Source organism: Megachile rotundata, chromosome 2 (assembly GCF_050947335.1).
Source record: "Megachile rotundata isolate GNS110a chromosome 2, iyMegRotu1, whole genome shotgun sequence".
NCBI lineage: Eukaryota > Metazoa > Arthropoda > Insecta > Hymenoptera > Megachilidae > Megachile > Megachile rotundata.
Window position 1 is genome coordinate 8,440,740 of NC_134984.1, and position 17,888 is coordinate 8,458,627.

The 17,888-nt window shown below is 37.2% G+C and overlaps 2 protein-coding genes across 7 annotated transcripts in view; one reads left to right on the forward strand and one right to left on the reverse strand.

Annotated features, from left to right (window-relative positions):
• The window catches only part of LOC105662834 (arginine kinase), a 92,101-nt gene that overhangs the window by 31,672 nt on the left and 42,541 nt on the right, over positions 1-17,888 (reverse strand). The gene's annotated exons all lie outside the window — the stretch shown is intronic.
• LOC143265791 (nose resistant to fluoxetine protein 6-like) lies at positions 1,792-17,695 on the forward strand. 4 transcript variants are annotated; one of them, XM_076539791.1, is made up of 24 exons: positions 1,794-2,180; positions 2,415-2,662; positions 3,137-3,330; positions 3,436-3,554; positions 6,881-7,141; positions 7,254-7,452; positions 7,652-7,817; positions 7,896-7,975; positions 8,046-8,141; positions 8,210-8,339; positions 8,540-8,714; positions 10,692-10,790; positions 11,022-11,266; positions 11,740-11,933; positions 12,039-12,157; positions 15,091-15,351; positions 15,447-15,645; positions 15,844-16,009; positions 16,096-16,175; positions 16,264-16,359; positions 16,428-16,557; positions 16,762-16,936; positions 17,060-17,202; positions 17,276-17,695. In XM_076539791.1, exons 1-24 carry the CDS (start codon positions 1,976-1,978, stop codon positions 17,396-17,398), a joined length of 3,903 nt encoding a protein of 1,300 aa, XP_076395906.1. In that variant the 5' UTR covers positions 1,794-1,975; the 3' UTR covers positions 17,399-17,695. The 4 variants fall into 4 exon arrangements, with proteins under 4 accessions (XP_076395912.1, XP_076395918.1, XP_076395906.1 ...); XM_076539797.1 differs by lacking the exons at positions 17,060-17,202; positions 17,276-17,695 and having other exon boundaries at positions 1,792-2,180; positions 16,428-16,613; positions 16,762-16,904; XM_076539803.1 differs by lacking the exons at positions 16,428-16,557; positions 17,060-17,202; positions 17,276-17,695 and having other exon boundaries at positions 1,792-2,180; positions 16,762-16,904.

Here is a 17,888-nt window from a genome sequence, read left to right on the forward strand (position 1 = left end):
TCGACATGGTAACACGTTAGTCAATAAGTCCCCGGTCTGACACATACATATAGCGACACTGGTGACAGACCCACGTTATTTTCGAATAATATTAACTTTCAAACAGTACGTGTCAAAATTTCATGGTATTCTGACCGATAGTTTAGAAGTTAGAGTCATTTTAGTACCCGCACTTTTGTAATTTTGAAGACAATGGATAGAAAGGAATTTCGTGTGTTGATTAAACACTGTTTTTTAATCGTAAAAGATACTGTTGAATCCACAAAGTGACTTGATAAGCATTATAGGGATTCTACACCAGGGAAATCAACTATCATTGACTGGTATGCTGAATTTAAATGAATGGTATGCTGATCATACAAGCACCGATGATGCTGAACTCTCTGGTTGCCCAATATCAGCAGTTGTTCCGGAAAACTTAAAAAATGTCCACAAAATAGATTTAAAAGATCGTAAACTTAAGTTGCGTGAGATAGCTGATACCTTGAAGTGCCAAAATTGCTTCCAAATGGGTGCCGCGTTTGCTGTTTCACGAAGGCAATGCGCCGTGTCACAAGTCGATGAACACGATGGTTCAATTGAATGAATTACGTTTTGAATTGTTTCCCCACACACCGTACTCCCCAGATTTGGACCCCAGCGACTACTGGCTCTTTGCAGATATGAAAAAAATGCTCCACGGAAAGAAATTTGGCTCAAATGAAGAAGTGATTGCGGAAACTGAAGCTTATTTTGGGGGCAAAGACAAATCGTTTAATATAAGGGGAATTGAAAAGTTAGAGGAGCGTTTGAATTAATGTATTACACTGAAAGGAACGTACATGTATATTGATGATTAAAGTGGAATTTCTAAAAAAAAATTTGTTTTTCTTAGTTAGACCGGGGACTTATTGAGTGATGTGTTACATATTTCGTGCTTTACTAATGTTGATCGGGGTATGTATAACTATGTCTGGATTTTTGTCAGTAAACACTAAAACAAAACTATTTTGGCAGAATTCTACTGAGAAAATCACTTGCAAACCTTGGAATAACGTACACATACCAATTATGCAGTTCATTTCTTCATTTTGTTGTTTGTATCTCATATAACATTTTAGCGCAAGGGTTTTGAATTGACGTAATAGGGACGCACTTACACATACTGGCACATTTAATACAATGTTTGAATCCTGTGAGTTCACCTGCGAAATGAATACGAATCTAAACTGGTGTTTCATTCTAAAGCCAACACACTTCTAACACAATCACAGAACTATGGGTCATGTATTTTCGTCATTCATTGAGACAATACAGTTAGTAAGAAAAACTTGCAAACCAAGAAGGTCTTCGACGACGTAAGTGAACGGAATTTTTATATTGTACCGGATCGTCACTAAACGTGCTATACGGTTTAGCAAGCGTATAACACGAGTTTTCGATCATGATTATTATTTCCCACTTATAAGGTATAGTAACTTCGTCACAGTACGAAAAGTATGTTACAATTATCGATTCATTTTTCATCTTTCACTAACATTTAATGAAATGGAAGTATGATCAAAAAAATTAAAGTGAACTGAGTATTCTACGAACATAGTCTTCAAAAAGAGGCAATTAATTTTCGCTGTCAATGAGAGGACGCGCATAATTTAAAATATGAAATAAATTGAAAATCATCATATTCATGAAGTATTGAATTCAATATGAAATGTCATATTTACGACTGTGTTGAAATGTGCACCTTGGAAAATACATTACAAGATTACTATTGTGACGTTCATAATATAAGGCCTGTAAAATAATCTTATTCTCCATTTAAGTCCTGTTTCCTTTACAAAGTGTCGTTCTTTCCGCGACCATACGTCCTTATTTGATTCAAGACAGATCCACGTTGGTACGAAAATTCTCTACTGATAACAAACTTTAGCTACGTTATATAAATTTTGTCGGCAAACAAGGAACGTGACATTCACTAAAACAAATTATACACACAATGAGGTACAAGTGGATTGGGATAATTGTGTTAATGTATCTGTGTACACTGATTGATGGGATCGCATCAGACTTAGGGTTGATGGAAAACTTGCCTGGTTATGCAGTGATCAGCAGTATCGAACAGCTGAATAGGTCCAGATGCCGAACGGAAATGGAGCAATTTCGCGATGCGGTAGACCGCCGGATACTATGGAGTCTCAAAAGTTAGTAAAAATTTATATTCGGTAAATTATCAATTACTACAACTACATCAATGAGAAAGAAAAAGAAACAAATACGTAAAAATTGTTAGGAGAGTAGGTGAATAGGATTCGAACTCGTAGCTTCATCTCGAACCAATTCGTTTACGACATTTTTCATTTCGCTATCGTAATTACCGACATTCTTCCCTTTGCTCAAGAAGCAGCTTCTCAATAGTTACATCTTTTGTTTTTAAGTGTTGGACACAAGTGGGCAACCATCATCTGGATACATTCTTGGAAATAATTTTTGGATGGGTAACAGGGTACAGTGCGAGTCTCTTAGCCAGAAGCTGCCGTTTGTGTATTCACCACAAAATGCTAAGAACAATTCACGCTTTCGCAATCCAGCCGATGAGTATCCGCCGTTTGAGCTCAACTTCTTTGGTGCATACATTCATGAACGTGGCACCATACAGTATCGTCATACTTCGATGTCTCGAGAAGTAAGCCAGTGGATATATAGACAGTGCTTGTATGAATGACGTATTCTTTGCAGTAGCGATATTGGTATGTGAGAAACTTTAACAACGCAGCTTTATTATTAGAAGTTGTCTTTTGAATGCAGTTTTAAAATTTCAAGTGTTCGCCATGTTAACTCTTTACGCTCCTCAACACCTTTCATCTACTGACGCTCTAATTTACAAAATAAATTAAAAAAGGGTTCTCAAAAAAATGTATTGCAACAGGGCGGACTATGTGACAAATACATTTTTCTTTTATTACAAGCAGTAAATGAATGATAATGTACATATCCAACCAACCTATCAATCTGAATTATTTGTGAGGTCCAAGCGAAATGTCGAACCATACTCGACATAGAAGTGCAAATAATTAAACACTAACTGGAACAGAACCGATTTCGAAATTGTTAGATAGATCAAGCCGTAACAGTAGTTTGAAAAAGAACTTCTTTTTAGGATGTGATAATTCTGGGACTTTGCCTACCCGCATCTTGCACTGAAAACGAAGTAACAACAATGGTGACTAAGGTAATCGATGATAGGCTTCTTTTAGCCGATCGCCTATATTCGATGGACCTGAAGTTGCTCCGAGTTTCGGATCTTAGGCCAGATTATGCATTATTTTTTAATGCGAAGATTATTATTATCATGTACGCAAGCACGATTAGTTATCGAAAGTTCCATTCTAAATGGAACTTGTTTCTTGGACATTTAGCAATTGAGAATTGATAAATTAATTAGTTTCTGGTTTGTAGACTTATTTTGACGGCATTATTTAGTACAGTAACTGCTGGTACGTTGTATGATATGCTTGTGGTGCAGAAGAAGCTGAAAGAATATAAGGAATATTCCTCTGACCAGAGCAAAGTTAGTGGTAAGTTTGCAACATTTTTATCTAAATACAATCACTATTGATAGTGTATCAGAACAACTGAATTTTTCGACGGTGAATACGCACAGTTTATTTCAATTATTATATAACACACGTATTATAATTTAGTCTGCGAGTGACATCAATATTACAATCAAATGCCGAAATACTTGATCACGCAATGAAAGTCTTTGCAAAATACAAAGTAAAGTCCGTAATGACAAACAAGTACGTCCCGTAGTGACAAGTTATAAGTGAACCCTCGTAACGACAAATATAAAGAAAGAAGCGCGTAACAACAAATATAAGAGAATGAGGATGCGGGCCCGATGCCCTTGTTTATTTTATACGTTTCACTCCCCTACGACGTCTCCTAGCAACCACCCGATTTCTTCGAAATCTGCCACGTGCCCTCCGTCGACCTTGGCTTCGCGGTCATCCCTCTACGACCGATCCTCGCGATGCCGCCCGCCCTTTGTGGCCGAGCCGCCGCGCCGCCACGCCGCGCGCCGATACCGATGTCGCGCCGGCACTTGCCGGTACCCGCCGTCAAACGGAGCGGTCCGCGCCTTTGTACTCGTTTCTCGAAAATTACGCATCAGGACACGTCGCCGAGGAGTGCCTTTCTTTTCTGCCGAAGTACGCACCTGGGTTCGCCGGCATTTCGCGGTGGATCAAATACTTATTAATTGGCATTTTTCTCGGAATTTCAGAGCATGTGCCACGTGCCACTTTTGCCACGTGCCATTGCCACGTGCACCACGCACGTGTACATTTCTTAGAAAATTTAATTATCTATCATCTTCGAGTGCGACCGATCCCGCAGACAGCTAGCCGGAGCGCAGGGCAAGTAAGCTCGCCCTCGCCCGGGTTCTCACCTCTCCCGAGCGGAGTGGCCCTCGGTGTTTTGGTGAGCACCACCACTCCCGGGCGGATTGGTTACCCCCGGTGCTACGATGGTGTTTTTCATGCCGAGATACTCATGGTGTTCGACGAATACGGCCACAGGTTTCCCCGTGCACGTAGGGCTTCGAGGCATGGAAACTCGCCATGCCTGCTGCTTTTGACCAGTCGTCCCCGAAAACCCCGCTAAATTCATTAAATCTTATGTTTATCTTTAAATTCTCATCCCATGCTCTCAAATGCCTCAATTGGCCAGTTCTATCCGTAACAGATAGCATTATTATAATTTCAACTATGTTACATAAAAAGACCAATAAAAGCTTTTTTACTTTCAGTTTGAATTAATTATACTTTAGAATGGCATATTTGCACGAAGTCGCAGCTGTCTTGAAACGGTGCACATGAGTACAATATCTCTCATTTTCATTCATAATGCTTTTATCGCGTTACGATGACATTCTTTCAATTCTGTCTAGATTCTAGGATGTTCTTTTCATTCCAAACAAACGTGAATGTCGATTATTTGGAGAAATATAACAATTTTTTGTTATGATAGTTCCACTACTCGCCGGTTGTAGCGTTTTCGATCGAATTCATTGGTCACTGATTTTTCGACATAATGGACAATAGTATGCGTTAAATTGCTTCGAAAAGCAACATTAATCAGGTTTGGAATGACCCTGAAACGTAGTTTTAAGTATACCTTATCATACACTGATACGCAGACAAAATTTCAACTTGTGTGTAAGAATTGTTTGCGACATATAGAGGACAATGTTGACTAAAATGTAAGATTTGGCGTGGGATAGTTCAGCGACTTGCAAAGGTTTGAGGACTCAAACATGTTTTAGCAACTGTGCCCTAACAGTACGAACGTATTTGATGTAAAGCACACATAGATAGGCGATTGTAACTTATTGTGAATCCACAGGACCCAGAAATCGCCCCATCTGTGTATGTAAATACAGAAATCATAGGCTAATCACTTCAGTGGCTTGTAAAAATATTTTCAAGAAGTCCACCTAAACCTACCAGAAAATAAAGTAATAAAGCCAAAAAAATGATCATGACGTACATGTTTTGCTAGTTATGACATGAACAATGACAATGACAACGATAACGACAATGACAATGACAATGACAATGATGAGACTTTTCCGAAGTTACAAAAGTTCATTCAAATATTCTGAGAATAATAACAAATGATAAAAGACCAAAGAAGGGAGGAAAAAATTATACAGAAAAGGAAAACTTCTACAGTGATTGGTACCATGACGTGGTGGAGCTGACGCATTATTTGCGCTTAATAGCAGACACAAATAATATTATTAAATCGAATCAATGTGGAAAGTCCAAGAAACCATGCATGCAACATGTCATTCACAAACTCTACGTATTTATCAAGTTTTAACGCTGAGAAGTTGCTGCTTAGGAAACTAGACTGCTCCCTCCTCCTCAACGAAGATGGTGGAGTAAAAGTGTACAACTCATATAGCATATATTTCGATAGTTTCCAAAATAAGTGTCAGAGATCTTATAATCCCCACTGATCTGACGAAAAGATACATCAAAAATCGAACAAAAAATATGGAAATTAGACAACTTTGTCCGCAGGTTGAAATTTCTGAGTACCACTGTATGATATCATTTAGGGCATGTTTTGATTTAATTTTCAAGGATCCAAAGATTTGCAAAGACCGCCCTCCTTTCGCAAAAGCTTTTTCACTGTAGAATTGAATTATGAAAAAGCTTAAGTTACACATCCAATATAGTTCAGTAGAATCAGTATTCCAGAACGGAAAATGCTCATTAAAACAGTTTGTATCTGCAAAAATGTGTACATTCATCCACTCCATAAGTGTCACTTAGGTAAAATTCATGCCAATGTGTGTATGTCATCATTTTCCTCAAGAAAGCCAGATTTGCTCTGGAGTGTTCAATCATACGGGAGCATAGAAGTAAGGCTTCTTCTGTTCACAAACAAACTCAGTATGCTAGCTGTGCAAGACCAAGGACGACGAATGACCATAAGCTGTCTTGTTGTTTAATTCTATACGCTACTTATTAAAAAGACTTCTCACTTCTACCAATAATATTCTGTGGCCCAAAAATATGTGTGAATCTAGGGATGCCCCTTCCACTCTGGCAAATTAACTTCGTTATCTTGTCAGAGCGTTTCCTATGGGCCACACACAATTTCAATTTTTCTCTGCACTGCAAGAGATTCTAAATGAAACTCACTTCAGAATTTCGTTTTGACTCTCACGGATTTCAGCTAATTTCTTAAAAGTAAATAAAATGGATATGCTGCGCATTTTTACCTATTTAAGGATATCCTCATAGCAATATCCTCTAATATTTTTAATAGCTAACATGATTGCTTCTATCATGATAGTATTAAAGTGTTAAGGAAATGTGTATAACAGAGTTACAGGATACTGGAGAAATGGAATTGAATAATATTGTAGAGAAGAAAGTTTCGCTCGAAAAGATTGGTGTGATACAAAAGCCGAAGACGGTTAGCCGTAGTAAAGGAATCCTTACGTATTTCTCAATTTATTCGAACTTGAAAGAAATATTTAATGTGAACAATTTGTCAGAAGATCTAAAAGTGATACATGGTATAAGAGTTTTTGGATCAGTGTGGATTATTTTGGCCCATGTAATAATATATAGAAGCAATACTTGTAAGTAGAATGTCTATAGTTTGTAAATCTATGTTACATTCATTGGTCATTTATTTGTTTCGCTACTCTCCACATTTTCTAAAGTACTGATAGAAAGATTCCATCTATTCAGCTGATAGGGGACAAGTATTCTTAAATTTGGGCACCCTTCCATACCAAATCCCGACGAACGCAACACTCGCGGTAGAGACTTATTTTTTCCTCGGTGGTTTTATACTGACTTTTGGATATATCAAGTCGCAAAGAAAACCTCGTTCGTTTCGCGAATGTGCGATTGGATTTATCGGCGGTATAATTAAACGATACGTCAGGTATAACATTTTCTGACATGAACTTTATCTTTGTCCTTCTCACCGTCACAATAGTAAATATTATTTTTGTGCGAGGGCAGCACAGCCCAAATATTACCCATTTTTCCTCTTTACCAATAGAAATCTAAGTATTTAGCATAGTGTGCACAAAAATGCTTGTACATTATTTATATGAAATCTGCAAATTAAAAATCAACAGGCTTACACCCCCACAAGTTGTTACAATATTGATCGTTATCGTAACGTTCACGTACTTATCACATACATCATTAGTATTTCCGATTGAACCAGCACACGAATCATGCTCGAAATACTGGTGGCAAAATGTGCTGTACATCAACAACTTCTTCGAATGGAAAGATATAGTGAGCAAATTTTATGACCCTACAATGTAGGTAAATCATAGAGAAAATACTGTCTAAGAAATGAAAAAACTATTTCAGTGCATGTCCTGGACCTGGTATATCAGCAACGATATGCAACTGTATATGTTGGGTACTTTTCTATTGATGCTGTCAACTTGGTAAGTAGTCGATGTTCCCTTACCAATCAATTTTGCTTCCGTAATATGCAATCACGATCCATAATTTCAGCTATTACTATGCAACGCTGAGCTTAAGCGTAACTATCATCATTACAGCGTCGGTGTACCGTGCTTACGTTACATACGCTACAGAATACCATGCTACGTGAGTCTAGTGAAAGTGTCATTAATCGCAAATAATAGGACGAGTGTTCGACACGTTTAATTTTGCAGAGTTGATACGATATTCGAAACTTTGAGCTCCATGTACATACGACCATGGATGAGAGTACAGACGTACCTACTAGGAATGGGAACGGCGCTGATTCTCCATAAACTAAATTACAAATTACACCTGTCGAAAGTAAATAGTCACTATAGTAGCACCTAGATCTCAGATGCTATAGAATGGCATCTCAGGTCTGTGTGTTATTCGTATACAATAATTACAGCACTCTCTCGTCATAATTTATGCAACACTTAATATGTTACATTTATTTTATCTCTCATGCGGCATAAATGTGCTGTATGTCATATATTTTCTACTTTTTATATATGCTTCAGAAAGTAGTAGCTGTCTGTTGGTGTCTCAGCGTTTTGTGCAATTGTTCGATTCTATTTGGTGTTCCTAGCGTTAACAAGGCTCTCGTCTCATCAATCATTTACGAGGCATTCTTCAAAATTGGTTGGAGTCTTGGAATAGGGTGGCTCATTGTTGCATGTGCGACGAACAATGGCGGTATGATCCTTCTTCTTAGAAATATATTTTGTATACTTATTATAGATGTGATCCTGTTACAGCAATTAGAGATAATTATACAATTACTGCCAACCGGAATGTTAATATTTTTTTTTTGTGGCAGGCATCATAAATCGATTTTTGTCGTTACCGTGCTGGGTTCCCTTTAGCAGAGTAGCACTTTTCGTTTACCTTATAGATCCAGTTGTCGTATTATTCATGGACATGTGTAGCAATTACGGATACCCTAGTGAATTCTACAACGTAGTATGTTTCCAGTAATATTCGTATCTTACAGTGATATATATATATATATATATAATGATTTCATTCTTTCTAGCTATCTTTCGGACTAGGACAGTTTGTACTTATTTACATTCTTGCCTTCGTATTGTCAGCGGTATGTGAAATGCCTGCCTTATTGCTGTTTAGAGCACAGAATTCTTCCAGAATTAAGCGATAAAATGCACATATACGATTCATTATAACTTAGTATAATAAATAGTCATTATTGGTGGAGAAGTAGTGATGAAGTAATGGAGATATAATTGCCTTAAAATCCGAAAGTTGTCCATGACGATATCCTTCCGGTGCTCATGTGGACCCACTCAATTTTACAAGATTGTTTGCAGCATTTCATGTAAATTGGTTCGTCCAAAGTTTCATGTTCACCGAGAAAGCACTTTGTAATTATAGATGAATGGTTTGCTTTCACCGAACAATGTACAATCTAAAACCTGCTAAATAAAAGTGAAGCAAATTTAAGAATTTGAAATTGTGGAATTTATGAGTCAACATGGTACATATTTCGTGTTTTACTAATTTTAATCGGGATAGGTATAACTATGTCCGAATTTTTGTAAGTACACATTAAAACAAAACTATTTTGGCAGAATTCTACTGAGAAATTCACTTGCAAACCTTCGAATAACATGCACATACCAATTATACACTTCATTTTTTTATTTTGTTGTTTATATCTCATAAAACATTTTTGTCGAAGGGCTTTTCAAGTAACATAGTACTGACGCACATGACACATTTAATGCAATGTTCGAATCCTGCGAGTTCACCTGCGAAATGAATACGAATCTAAACTGGTGTTTCACTCTAAAACCAACACACTTCTAACACAATCACAGCGCTATGGCTCTCGTATTTTCGACATTCATTGAGACAATGCAATTAGTAAGAAAAGATTTGTAGAACAAGAAGGTTTTCGGTGACGTAAAGAAACGGCAGGTTCATATTGTACCACGTCGTAACTAAACATACTATGCGGTTTAGCAAGCGTATAACACGAATTTTCGATCAGGACTATTATTCCTCACTTATAAGGCACAGTAACTTGGTCACAGTACAAGAAGTATGCTACAATTATCGATTCATTTTTTATCTTTCACTAACATTTAATGAAATGGAAGCAAGATCAAAAGTATAATAGTGAACTCAGTATTCTACGAACATAGTCTTCAAAAAGAGGCAGTTAATGTCGCCGTCAAGGAGAGGACGCACATAATTTAAAACATGACATAAATTGAAAATCATCATATTTATGAAGTATTGAATTCAATATGAAATGTAATATTTACGACTGTGTTGAAATGTGCATCTTGGAAAATACGTTACAAGCTCAATATGACCTGAAGTGACGTTGATAATATAAGGCACGTGTAACAGTCTTACTTTTCATTTGAGTTTTGTTTCTTCTTCAAAGCGTCATTCTTTCCCCGACCATACTTCCTTATTTGATCCAAGACAGATCCACGTAGGGAACAAAATTATCTACTGTTAACAAACTTCAGCTACGTTATATAAATTTTATCGGCAAACAAGGAACGTGACATTCACTAAAACAAATTATACACACAATGAAGTGCCAGTGGGTCGGGATAGTTGTGCTAATATATTTGTGTACACTAATTGATGGGATCGCATCAGACTTAGCATTGATAGAAAACTTGCCTGGTTATGCAGTGATCAGCAGTATCGAACAGCTGAATAGGTCCAGATGCCGAACGGAAATGGAGCAATTTCGCGATGCGATAGACCGCCGGATACTATGGAGTCTCAAAAGTTAGTAAAAAGTTATATTCGGTAATTCAATCGCCACAACTGCATCAATCGGGAGGAAAAAGAAACAGATATGTAAAAATTGTTAGGAGAGTAGGTGGATGGGATTCGAACTCGTAGCTTCATCTCGAACCAACTCGTTTACGACATTTTTCATTTCGCTATCGTAATTACCGACATTCTTCCCTTTGCTCAAGAAGCAGCTTCTCAATAGTTACATCTCTTGTTTTTGAGTGTTGGACACAAGTGGGCAACCATCATCTGGATACATTCTGGGAAATAATTTTTGGCTGGGTAACAGGCCACAGTGCGAGTCTCTTAGTCAGAAGCTGCCGTTTGTGTATTCACCACAAAATGCTAAGAACAATTCACGCTTTCGCAATCCAGCCGATGAGTATCCGCCGTTTGAGCTCAACTTCTTTGGTGCATACATTCATCAAGGTGGCACCATACAGTATCATACTTCGACATTTCCAGAAGTAAGCCAGTGGATATAGACAGTACTTGTATGAGTGACTTATTCTTTGCAGTAGCGATATTGGTATGTGAGAAACTTTAACGACGCAACTTTATTACTAGAAGTTGTCTTTTGAATGCAGTTTTAAAATTTCAAGTGTTCGCCATGTTAACTCTTTACGCTCCTCAACTCCTTTCATCTACTGACTCTCTAATTTACAAAATAAATTAAAAAAGGGGTTCTCAATAAAATGTATTGCAACAGGGCGGACTATCTGACAAATACATATTTCTTTTATTGCAAGCAGTAAATGAATGATAATGTACATATCCAACCAACCTATCAATCTGAATTATTTGTGAGGTCCAAGCGAAATGTCGAACCATACTCGACATAGAAGTGCAAATAATTAAACACTAACTGGAACAGAACCGATTTCGAAATTGTTAGATAGATCAAGCCGTAACAGTAGTTTGAAAAAGAACTTCTTTTTAGGATGTGATAATTCTGGGACTTTGCCTACCCGCATCTTGCACTGAAGACGAAGTAACAACAATGGTGACTAAGGTAATCGATGATAAGCTTCTTTTAGCCGATCGCCTATATTCGATGGACCTGAAGTTGCTCCGAGTTTCGGATCTTAGGCCAGATTATGCATTATTTTTTAATGCGAAGATTATTATTATCATGTACGCAAGCACGATTAGTGATCGAAAGTTGCATTCTAAGTGGTACTTGCTCCTTGGACATGTAACAATTGAAAATTAATAAACTAATTAGTTTCTTGTTTGTAGACTTATTTTGACGGCATTATTGGGTACAGTAACTGCTGGTACGTTGTACGATATGCTTGTGGTGCAGAAAAAACTGAGAGAATATAAGGAATATTCCTCTGACCAGAGCAAAGTTAGTGGTAAGTTTGCAACTTTTTTATCTAAATACAATCACTATTGATAGCGTTATTATAATTTCAACTATATTACATAAAGAGACCAATAAAAGCCTGTTTACTTTCAGTTTGAATTAAGTATACTGTAGAATGGCACATTTACACGAAGTCGCAGCAGTTGTGAAACGATGCACATGCGTACAATATCTCTCATTTTCATTCATAATGCTTTTATCGCGTTACGATGACATTCTTTCAATTCTGACGAGATTCTAGGATGTTCTATTCATCCCAAGGAAACGTAAAAGTCTGTAGTTCGGAAAAAGTCACTAATTTTTGTTATGCTAGTTCCACTACTCGACGTTTTATACCGTGTTCGATCGAATTCAATCCCTGATTTTTCATCGTAATAGACAATATTTTGCGTTAAATTGCTTCAAGAAGCAGTATTAGTTAGCTTTGGAATGTTCATAAAGTGCCAACAGATGGAAAAAGTCAATAAATACAAGAGTTCTGTTCGAAATTTATTGTTCACTTCCGATTCTTGGACTACTAAACATTTTAATGTCCGTAAATTGCAATTTTTTCAATTTTCCAGCATAAAATTTCGAGTCCATTATACGATCATTATTTTAACTGTATCATAAGGGCGAACAAATTGCAAAAATAGCTTATTTTCTTAAAAAATGTCGTCTTTCACTTGGACAATTACGCGCTTTAGCTCTGGACACCAGTAGCGATATTTATTTCAGATAGCTCATTCAGAAATATACATTTGAACGAGATCATCACAATGTTTTTACCTTCATAAACTAATTAACTAATTTTAATAACCTACTATTATTTGTATTATTTTAGATATTATATGACGGCGGTACTTCCGTTCATGCACGGGAAGTGTCTCTGCAAAAGTAGTACATTTTTGTTTTGAAATATTGCTCAAATGTCACCTGATATGCAGACAAAATTTCACCTCGCGAAGCAGAATGGTTGATAGGATAAAGAGCGGGGGGGGGGGGGGGGGGGGGGCTGACATACACATAAAATTTATACTACAATTATAAGTATGTACCTGTTCAGTGACTTGCAAAGTATGGACATATTTGAAGCAAAAGTACATGCAGATAAACGATTCTAGCTTGTCATCAATCCACAGGACCTGAAATGGCCTCATCTTTGTATGTAAATACCGAAATCGTGTAGATAAATCACTTCAGTGGCTTGTAAAAATACTTTCAAGAAGTCCGACTAAAACTAAACAAAAATAATTATATCGTACATGTTTTGTTAATTATGACACTAACAAAATACAAGACTTCTTCGGAGAAACAAAAATTCATTTGAACATTCTGAGGATAATAAGAAATGATGAAAGATAACAGAAGGGAGGAAAAAACGATTCAGAAATAGAGAACTTCTACAGTGATTGGTACCGTGAATAGCAATAGCAGGAACAAATACTATTATTAAATCGAATTAATGTGGAGAATATAAGAAACCATGCATGCAACTAGACTAATCCCTCCTTCTCAGACAAAATGGTGGAGTAAAAGTTTACAACTCATATAGAGATCGTATAATACGGAATGATCTGACGAAAAGATACTTCAAAAATCAAACAAAAAAATATGGAAATTAGACAACTTTATCCGCAGTTTATTGTCTAGTTGAGCTTTGTTGGCCTTATGCCGCTCCGCCGCACCTTAGCTTTCGCTTATATCGGCAGGTGTTGAGAAGTCATAGACCCACCACTGCACAAGAGTCAGGACCCAGTCCAACCAGCGAGGGGAAGACCTCACTTGAATCTGATTGCCTGCTGTAAGGAATTTTATTCTTGGTTCCGTTACTGCTATTGGGTTAGACAACACCCAACAGACCGGAGGGAACCGGAACTTTATCCGCAGTTTATTGTCTAGTTGAGCATCATGGCCTTTTGCCGCTCCGCCGCTCCTGAGCTTTCGCTTATATCGGCAGGTGTTCGAGTCTTAGACCCACCACCGCACAAGAGTCGGAGCCCAGTCCAATCCGCGGGTTCCAAAGACATCACCTGACTCCATTGCCTCCTGTAAGGAATTTTTCTCTAGGCCCCCGGCTTCCCTGAGACTGGCTTTGAGACACCAGCCTCCCGAGTCCTGAGGTCGGATTCCGGGACGCGACACGAAGTCGCCAACCGTTCACCTCGCCCAGGCCCGGCACGTCAGCCTGGCCAAAACTTTATCCGCAGGTTGAAATTTCTGAGTACCACTGTATGATATCATTTAGACCATGTTTTGATTTAATTTTCAAGGACCCAAAGATTTGCAAAGACCGCCATCCTTTCGCGAAAGCTTTTTCACTGTATGAGAAAGCTTAAGTTAAGTTTGTACCTGCAAAAATTTGTACATTCATCCACTTCGGAACAGTTAGCTAGGTATAATACACGCCAATGTGCGTATGTCATCATTTTTCTCAAGAGCGCCAGATTTGCTCTGGAGTGTTCAATCGTACGGGAGCATAGAAATAAGGCCTCATCTGTTTTAAAATAAACAAAGCATGCTAGCTAGCTAACATAAGCTGGCTTATTGTCTAATTTTATACACTACTTGTTAATAAAACTTTTCACTTCTACTAATAACACGATGTAGCCCAAGAATATGTGTAAAATTAGGTATCCTCCTTTCACTCTGGCAAATTAACTTCGCTATATTTTCAGGGAACTTCTCATGGGCCACGCAAAGTATCACCTTTTGTCTGCGCTGCAGGAGGTTCTAAATTAAACTCATCTTTGACGTTAACCGAATTTCGCTTTGACTCTCGCGGATTTTAGCTAATTTCTTAAAAGTAAATAAAATGGATATGCTGCGCATTTTTACCTATTTAAGGATATCCTTATAGCAATATCCTCTAATATTTTTAATAGCTAACATGATTGCTTCTATCATCATAGTGTTAAAGTGTTGAGGAAATGTGTATAATAGAGTTACAGGATACAGGAGAAATCGAATTGAATAATATTGTGGAGAAGAAAGCTCCGCACGAAGAGATTGCAGTGATACAAAAGCCGAAGACGGTTAGCCGTAGTAAAGGAATCCTTACGTATTTCTCAATTTATTCGAACTTGAAAGAAATATTCAATGTGAACAATACGTCAGAAGATCTGAAAATGATCCATGGTTTAAAAGTTTTTGGAACAGTGACGATTATTGTGGGCCACGCAATGGCATATAAAAGTAATATTGGTAAGTACAATATATCTTACAGTCATTGGTCCTTTATTTGTTTCGTTACTTTTCTAACTTTCCAAAGTACTGACAGAAAGATTCCGTCTGTTCAGCTGATAGGGGACAACTGTTTATAATTATGAGCACCCTTTGGTACCAAATCATTGCGAACGCAACACTGGTAGTAGAGACTTATTTCTTCCTCAGTGGTTTTATACTGACTTTTGGATATATTAAGTTGCAAAGAAAACCTCGTTCGTTTCGCGAATGTGCGATTGGATTTATCGGCGGTATAATTAAACGATACGTCAGGTATAACATTTTCTGACATGAACTTGATCTTTGTCCTTCTTACCGTCACAATAGTAAATATTATTTTTGTGCGAGGGCAGCACAGGCCAAATATTACCCATTTTCCTCTTTACCAATAGAAATCTAAGTATTTAGCATAGTGCGCACAAAAATGCTTATACATTATTTATATGAAATCTGCAAATTAAAAATCAACAGGCTTACATCCGCGCAAGTTGTTACAATATTGATCGTTATCGTAACGTTCACCTACTTAGCAAATACATCATTATTCTTCATGAATGAACCAGCACACGAATTATGCTCGAAATACTGGTGGGCAAATGTGCTGTACATCAACAACTTTTTCGAGTGGCAAGATTTGGTGAGTGAGGTTATATGACCCTACAATTTCGGTATATCATACAGAAAATCCGTCTAAGACTGTCTAAGAAAAAGAAACTGTTTCAGTGCATGTCCTGGACTTGGTATATCAGCAACGATATGCAATTTTTTATGTTGGGTATCTTTCTATTGATGCTGTCAACTAGGTAAGTAGTCCCTACTAGGCAACATGTAGATGTTCCCTTACTAATCAATTTTGTTTGTGCAATATGTAATTACGATCCATAATTTCAGCTATTACTATGCAAGCCTGAGCTTAAGCGTAACTATGATCATTGCAGCGTCGGCATACCGTGCTTACGTTACATACGTTACAGAATACCTTGCTACGTGAGTCTAATGAAAGTGTAATTAATCGTAAATAATAGGACGAGTATTCGACGCATTTAATTTTGCAGGAATGATGCAAAATTTGAAACTCTGAGTTTCATGTACATACGACCTTGGATGAGAATACAACCGTACCTATTAGGAATGGGAACGGCCCTGATTCTCCATAAACTAAATTACAAATTACACCTGTCAAAAGTAAATAGTCACTATAGTAGCACCGAGATCTCAGATGCTATAGAATGGCATCTTAGGTCTGTGTGTTATTCGTATACAATAATTACAGCACTCTCTCTCTCGTTATAATTTATGCAACACTTAATATGTTACATTTATTTCATCTCTAATGCGGCATAAAGATACTCTATGTCATATATTTTCTACCTTTTATATATGCTTCAGAAAGTGGTAGCTGTCTGTTGGTGCCTCAGCGTTTTGTGCATTTGTTCGATTATATTTGGTGTTCCTAGCGTTAAAAAGTCGCTCGTCTCATCAATCATTTACGAGGCATTCTTCAAAATTGGTTGGAGTCTTGGAATAGGGTGGCTCATTGTTGCATGTGTAACGAACAATGGCGGTATGATCCTTCTTCTTACAAAAATAGTTCGTGCACTTATTATAGATGTGATCGTGTGTAAACAATTAGAGATAATTATATAATTACTACCTACTGGAATATTAATATTTTTTTTTGTTGCAGGCATCATAAATCGATTTTTGTCGTTACCGTGCTGGGTTCCCTTTAGCAGAGTATCACTTTTCGTTTACCTTATAGATCCAGTTGTCGTATTTTACATGGACATGTGTAGCCATTACGCATACAACGGTGAAATCTTGAACTTAGTATGTTATCAATAATATTCACATCTTGCGAATGATATATTTGTTCCAAAAGTAATGTTCTTATTCTTTCTAGATAACTGTGGGACTAGGACAGTTTGTAATTGTTTACATTCTTGCTTTTATATTGTCAGCCGTATGTGAAGTACCTGCGATATTGCTGTTTCGAGCACACAAATTTGCTAAAGTTCAGCAATAACATGAACACGCACGGTTCATTATAATTTAGTATGATGAACAGTCTTTATTGGTGGAGAAATAGTGATGTATGGACAAACGGGCAGACGTTATAATGGAGATATAATTGCCTTTAAATCTGAAAGTTGATCATGACGAAATCCATTCGACGTTCGCTTGGACCTACTGAATTTTACAAGATTGTTTGTAGCATTTCAAGTAAATCTGTTCTTCCAAAGTTTCGTGCTCACCGAGAAAGCGATTTGTAATGTACAGTCTAAAACCTGCTAAATAAAAGTGAAACATATTTAAGAATTTATACAGATTTTTGAGCACGATTATTTTTTCCTCTCATAAGGCGGAGTAACTTAGTCGCAGGTTGCACAAAAAATATGTTGCAATTATCGATTCATTTTTTATGTTCCTTTAATATTTAATGAAATGGATGCAAGATCAAAAAAATAATGAGATGTCTTTAAAAATGTTAAATTAATGTTGACGTCAAAGAAGAA

Coding starts and splice junctions, on each gene's coding strand:
- LOC143265791 (XM_076539791.1), top strand. CDS start 1,976: ATGAGGTACAAGTGGATTGGGATAATTGTGTTAATGTATCTGTGTACA. Junction 2,663..3,136: donor ATACTTCGATGTCTCGAGAA/GTAAGCCAGTGG, acceptor ACTTCTTTTTAG/GATGTGATAATTCTGGGACT. Junction 16,937..17,059: donor ATGTGTAACGAACAATGGCG/GTATGATCCTTC, acceptor TTTTTGTTGCAG/GCATCATAAATCGATTTTTG.